Source organism: Triticum urartu, chromosome 2A (assembly GCF_056163025.1).
Source record: "Triticum urartu cultivar PI428250 chromosome 2A, HENAU_Tu73, whole genome shotgun sequence".
Lineage (NCBI taxonomy): Eukaryota > Viridiplantae > Streptophyta > Magnoliopsida > Poales > Poaceae > Triticum > Triticum urartu.
In genome coordinates this window covers 535,408,247-535,414,798 of record NC_141874.1, presented here as the reverse complement: position 1 = coordinate 535,414,798, position 6,552 = coordinate 535,408,247, and the positions used below count along the sequence as shown (strand labels likewise).

Here is a 6,552-nt window from a genome sequence, read left to right as displayed (position 1 = left end):
TAGTTATGGCCTAGTATTTAAGTGCCAAGTTTCTTACTAAACTAAGATCATCGGATAGTAAGATAAATTACAAAACCAAAAAAAGGAGAAAAGGAAATTCCCCGAGGCACTGGGCCTAAGTGCATAGTGCATCGGCCCAACCGCTGCTACAGGCTTGCCTGGCTCAACCTGGCCGGCCTTTTCCTCAACCTCTCACCAAGGGGAAGGTCGAGCCTTGCTCGCACGCCGTCCACGCAGTGGATGTCGCGCTATCGGCCATCCCGCGGTCGCGGTGATGGATAAGATGAGCCCCCGCTGCCCTTCGATCCCCTCCGAACCCTATTCCCCTCGTTTGCCTCCCCCCACGCATCTCCCTCCCGATCCCGAGCCCACCTGAGCAAAGCCGCCGTCACGCCATTGTCGTAGACATCCTCTGAAGCCCTATAGCGCCGCACACTGTTGTCCAGGAGCAGCACCATCGACCTCTACATCGACTACATCACCGGATTGGACGAGAACGCCATTGCAATCGACGCATCGTCCACCTATTCACCCACGGCCGCCGCCACCATTGCCGCTCGATCCCTCATCTCCAGTACGTTCCCGGCCACCTCGAGCTCACCTTCGGCACCGTGGTAAGCCCCTCCTCCGGTTGCCCCTTTTCTTTGGCTCGATCCGTGCCCGTAGTGTCCGCCCCGCGAGGTCCGTTCGCCATGGTTTCCCCGAAATTTTGCATCCGTGTGTGCGTACGTACTGCTGCAGCCGCTACTAATCCTGCCGCTATCGCTGGCCACCGCTCGCGCCTACAGCCTCTGATGTCCCGTGCTGCTGCCGCCCTGGCCTTGCGCCACGCCGGAGCCTGCCTCTGCGAGATGGCGCACCGCCTGTTCGCGCAGCCCGTCACCCGCGCATGGCCTCACCGCTGCTCGCCCGCCTCCACCGCCACCTCAGCATCTCGCTGCTGCTGCTTCGTTACTGCCGCCGCTACTGCTAGTCGCCGACCGCACCTTGCTCCGGCGCACACAGCGTGCGGGTGCCCTGCTGCGCTCGCCCGCGTAGCCCTGTTTCGCCGCCCACCCGTGGCGCCCCGCTCCGGCGCCCGCCCGCGCGGCCCCGCTGCGCCCCCCTCCGCTTGCCGCCCCGCCTCGACCTGGCTTGGCCCACGAGCCGCCGCAGCTCGCCGGTCGCCGCCGGCGCGCCTGTCTCCGGCCCCGCGGGCCACCGCCTCACCCGCCTCCAGCCCAGCTGGCCACCGCCGCTGCTGCGGGTTCGGCAGCTACGCGCCTGTCTGCACACGCGTGGCTGGCCGGTTAGGCCTAAGCTGGGTGGGCCCCAACCACTAACCCAATTAATCAGGACACTACCCCCTTTGATCTCTACTCCTAATGGAGCAGTTGGTAGTCTTCGCCGGCCAATTTTCGACCCACCTCCCATGGTTTTTTTGGTACCTCCTCCTACCTCACACTGAGCCATCATGAACCGAAAAAACCTCGTACCGAGGCCCCCACCCGCCCCACGCCCTCGCACCACGAGTGAAAAACCATCCACAAAGCAAAGCAAATAAAATCTACGAAGGTTAACCAGCAAAAAACAACCTACGAAAATTAACCAGCGAAAAAACAAATAAATCGCACGCAGGTTCGACAGGGCTCCCCTCGATCTGTTCCCAGGTTGATCCTCAGTACGCCCAGCGGCGACAGCCTTCGCCATCGCCGAGATCCGAGAGGAGCCGTCGCCACCGAGGTCCGGGAGGAGCCGCCGCCGCACCGTCTTCCTCCTCCGCCGACCTCTGAGGCACCCTCCTCGTCGGACGCCGTCGCCTCGCGGAACCCAAGGGCAGGGCAGGGCGTGATCGCTTTGCGGTCGAGGTCCAAGATCGCTGCCGCCGAGGTCCAAGATCGCCGCCATCGACCTCTGAGATCGCCATCCCTCTCTATTTCTGGTTTGCTGGCCTCTCTCCCTTTTCCCAATATTTATCTTTTGTGCGCGTGCATCGCTGTCGGCGTCCACTACCGGCCGCCTCCGCCATTGATTGGTGCCCTCATGGAGCGACTCTGACGAGATCTCCTATTTCCAATATATGCAGCCGCCTCGCTGTTCTGGTCCCATGTGCGGCCCCGTGGCTAACCCTAGCCACCTCTATCTCCGACGGTGATGCCTCCTCTTCCTCTTGCAGTCCCGTCCTCGTCCTTGTTGTTGCTCCACACGTATATCCGACGGTGACGGTGACCAACGGGCTATGGGCCTACCAGAGGGCGCGGCAGGTGACAACGCAAGGCCGCTCGCAGCAGGGTGCGTGGTCAATGCTCACGACAATGGTGGGCGTGAGCATGGCACAGGCAGCGGCCAGGTGCGTGCGGGTGGTAGCCGTTGAGGACATGTTGATGTTCATTCGGGCCACACGGTGAGTATTCTCTGTTTATGTGAATAGATGCATCAGCCATAAGGCTGCACCATCTCCAAGTATTTCTGGGTCAATCACAGTGCAGGATAGATACCGGTCCTCCTCTTTGCAGTTAATTAAATATATCTGTTAGTTGGTAGCTACGCAAATGATCACAAAGAGAAGACTACCGCTGGTTCGAATGATCTCTCCTCTTTGCAGTTAATAAAATAGATCTGTTAGCTGCTTAACTGCTACAACTGATTGTATCACTGGCCGGTTACTTTGGGTGAATTGGGAAGAACAAATTACGCCATGTATGTTCCATCTCATTTTGTTCAACGCTTGTGCTTTTCGTAATTGGGAGTATCCAAGTTTTGATTCCATTTATTAGAATGATTGCTACTATCTGCTTGATGAATGGAATGTGAAGATTGTATAAAATAGTAGGATTTCAGTTTGTATGCTCGTCCAGTAACCGAGTTTTTACAGGTTTCATGATACAATTGTGCAAATGTGTTAGACTTTCTAATTACTTTTGCAGTGCCATATAATTGTTAAACTTTCTAATGGGCATGCTTCTCAGATCCAAGGCATGGAGAACTCCAAGGAGTTTGCTAACAAGTTGTTCGGGATATGTCGAGGCAGAGGAACATTGAGTCGGATGAAGGCATTAACAAGGATCGGCTCAAAGAGGTCTAGACGGAGATTACTGACCACATCTTGGACTAAGCTATGTTCAGTTTAAGTCAATCTAACATACTGATGAAAATTTTCCTTTGGGTGTCTCACATTAACAAGTGGAACATGAACATTGATGGGATGCTCACAGAAGATGAGGTCAAGAAGGTGGCTACGCAAATGATCCCAAAGAGAAGACTACCGTTGGTTCGTCTTCCCCCGCCCCTTCAACTATGTTCATGTCTGAACATCAATCTATTGATATTGTTTGGGATTTTTTCCAGGGCCTTTTGATCGACCACGCGATTCAAAAAGCTCTTTAGTGCAGTTTGCAACAACAAAAATCAGAGGATTGGTCGTTTGTAAGGGCGGATATCTCAGAGGCGGCAGCCACCCGGATTGGAATTTAATTTCAATCAATTTCCCTGTCTGAAGTTTCATACTAGATGGTATGTTCCTACGATGTGGTTTGTTTATGGGGATGGAGAGATGTGTAGGCACTTGTTAGTTCAGAATTTTGCGATAAGATGAAACTAACTACTGCTCTGATATGCTCTTAGAGTTGCAAGTGGTACTATGTTCCTACGCTGCGTCGACCCGAGCAGTTGCGAGAGCGAATGAAGCTGCGGTTGCACGGACAAGCTTGTGGAGGTGTCAGTATGCACGCATGCGTCCCTGATTTGGATCATGCCTCTGGCCTGGTAGGATTCTTGCTCTGCCCCGACCTCAAGGGCGTTCGTCTATCTATGTCATGCTCGGGAAATGCAGGTGTGGTTCTTCAGCTTTTCTTTGTCTTTTTCTTGGTATGTATATCTCTCAATCTCGTGAGCCGTGATTTTCATGCTGCCACGTATGCCATTGTGTCTTGTATAATGATTCTTCTTATTATTTTTGACTGGCATAATTATTCTTATCGAGGCACTGCCGCTGCCTAATTTGCTTATAGAAATAACATGCTAATTAGTACAGGGAGAGAGTACGATTTTTTGACACAATCTGCAGTACCCGTGAGCCTGCCCATAGGTACTGTAGCTTCCATTCTTGTTTTCTCTCATTGAAATTATGGATTTGGAAACTAATCATGGAGTGTCTAGATTGCCTGCTATATTACCAAGTGCGTTGAAGGAAAAGCTGCTGCCACTATTGATGACCACTCTAGGTGATATAATTCATGTTTGCTTTGTTGTTTCAGCAGCTTCCTGTAGCATATTGGTTCCATCTTTTTTTTGCATCATGGTACATTATTCTCATCTTGATATATATCATTTGGTCAACTGAAGATTTGAGTGCAGGGTAGAATTCTTGGTTGATTTTAGAATTTCGTTGTTGATTAGTTGGCCAACAGACTTCGATGAAATTCAAGGCGTCATTTAGTGTACTATATGTCATATTTGTCTTATCTCTCAATCTTGTGAGCCGTGATTTTCAAGCTGCCATGTATGCCATTGTGTCTTGTATAATGATTCTTCTTATTATTTTTGAATGGAATAATTATTCTTATTGAGGCACTGCCGCTGCCTAATTTGCTTACAGAAATAACATACTAATTAATACAGGGAGAGAGTACAATTTTTTGACACAATTTGCAGTACCTGTCAGCCTGCCCATAGGTACTGTAGCTTCCATTCTTGTTTTCTCTCATTGAAATTATGGATTTGGAAACTAATCATGGAGTGTCTAGATTGCCTGCTATATTACCAAGTGCGCTGAAGGAAAAGTTGTTGCCACTGTTGATGACCACTCTAAGTGATATAATTCATGGTTGCTTTGTTGTTTCAGTAACTTCCTGTAGCATATTGGTTCCATCTTCTTTTTTTGCATCATGTTACATTATTCTCATCTTGATATATATCATTTGGTCAATTGAAGATTTGAGTGCAGGGTAGAATTCTTGGTTGATTTTAGAATTACGTTGTTGATTAGTTGGCCAACAGACTTTTATGAAATTCAAGGCGTCATTTAGTGTACTATATGTCATATTTGTCTTATTTCTATACTCATAATATTTCCGCAACATCTGAACAAATGATGCTAAATTGATATAATCATTTTGGATTAGTGTTATCTTCTCAATGCTGAACAGCCAAAATATATACATAGTGAGCAGTCCGACGCACATGCTCATACGTCATATTTATGTACTATTTAACACGGCAAAAATTGGTCAAACATTTAAACATTTCTACTGTTTAACACAGCCAAAATATATACATAATTATCAGTCCTCTGCTGCATGTTAGATCCAGCCTCCCTCCCTTGACACCATTCTTCTTACTTATTATTATTTATTTAAAAAATATCTTTAGTTTTATTTTCTAGCTACTTTAATTCATTTGTATATGGTTAGTTCCATCGCACTACGAGGATGATCCATGGCTGGTCACGGACGATCACCTGCGAGGACGATTCATGGCCGGTTGGGGATGGTCAGTTCCATCACACTGCGAGGAGATGATTCATGGCCGGTCGAGGATGGTCACCTGCGGTGAGCACGAGTACCTCCTCCATATCCTCCCTATACTAGCACACTTGGCGATGAAAATGACAGCCAGGAGAATCCCTCCTTCACACCTCTTTTCCATCTCTGTCAAATTGTCCTCTCCAGCAAGGTGTCTATGTGATGAATCATATTTATGATTTCTTTGCATTTTTAACAATTAATATAGATTTTTGTACCCACAGCCCGAAGGCCAACCTTAATACTGGACCTCGAGAGGAGCATGTGGCCAACCATGCCGGAGGACGCAGAGGAGTTGTTTGGGAATGTTATCATCAGAGGACCCAAGAAGCAGCCCACCATGGATGCATGGACCAACCACGGAAGTCTATTGTGAGTTTCATGCTTCTCATGTGTTCACTGTGGTGCAATGAAGATCTGATGGGCAATGGTCTCATGACATTTCCTTTTTGAAAACTCAAATTTATAGCTTGCAATCCATCTATGGCGAGGGTTCATGACATACAAGCCAATAGATTTGGGGGTCCACTTCCCGGTGAAACAAATGTTCATTGCAGACAATACGAAGATGATGATTGGTACAATGCGGTGAATATATTAGAATTTTTATTCTTCTCTCTCCATGTCTATGTTTGTGCTTGATCAACTGTCCACGCAATGATTTTAGTTGTACAAAGTCCTAAGCTGGTCTCACTAGGTCGTACCCAGTGGCGGAGACAGGGGGACCAGCAGGGGCCTGGCCCCCCCTAACACCATGATTTTGCATGTAATTTGCTATGAACAGTGGCAAAATTAGTACTAATTTGCTGCTAAAAATCTATTTTTCAACACTTTGGCCCTCCCCAACCTGTTTTAGTAGCACTTGGCCTCCCTTATAGATATGTTCTGGCTCTGCCACTGGTTCGTACTCATACATTGTTTTAGTAGCACTTGGCCTCCCTTATAGATATTTTAACTTCCTGCAAATTTTGGTGATGAAATAACATTGGTGGAGGTCTGGACAAAAAGAAAAAAATCGATGCTCCAAAATGCTTCCAAGAACAAATGTTTT

The 6,552-nt window shown here is 48.3% G+C and overlaps 1 protein-coding gene across 7 annotated transcripts; it reads left to right on the top strand.

The window, feature by feature from the left end:
* The first annotated feature begins 230 nt into the window (after positions 1 to 230).
* LOC125538511 (uncharacterized) lies at positions 231 to 6,331 on the top strand. 7 transcript variants are annotated; one of them, XM_087544279.1, is made up of 11 exons: positions 231 to 614; positions 1,618 to 1,921; positions 2,066 to 2,383; positions 2,949 to 3,058; positions 3,164 to 3,250; positions 3,328 to 3,492; positions 3,604 to 3,811; positions 4,600 to 4,653; positions 5,391 to 5,528; positions 5,726 to 5,873; positions 5,971 to 6,331. In XM_087544279.1, the coding sequence occupies exons 6-11, from the start codon at positions 3,490 to 3,492 to the stop codon at positions 5,999 to 6,001; spliced, it is 582 nt and encodes a 193-aa protein (XP_087400405.1). In that variant the 5' UTR covers positions 231 to 614; positions 1,618 to 1,921; positions 2,066 to 2,383; positions 2,949 to 3,058; positions 3,164 to 3,250; positions 3,328 to 3,489; the 3' UTR covers positions 6,002 to 6,331. The 7 variants fall into 7 exon arrangements, with proteins under 7 accessions (XP_087400405.1, XP_087400402.1, XP_087400401.1 ...); XM_087544276.1 differs by having other exon boundaries at positions 2,949 to 3,250; XM_087544275.1 differs by lacking the exons at positions 1,618 to 1,921; positions 2,066 to 2,383.
* Positions 6,332 to 6,552: the final 221 nt, after the last annotated feature.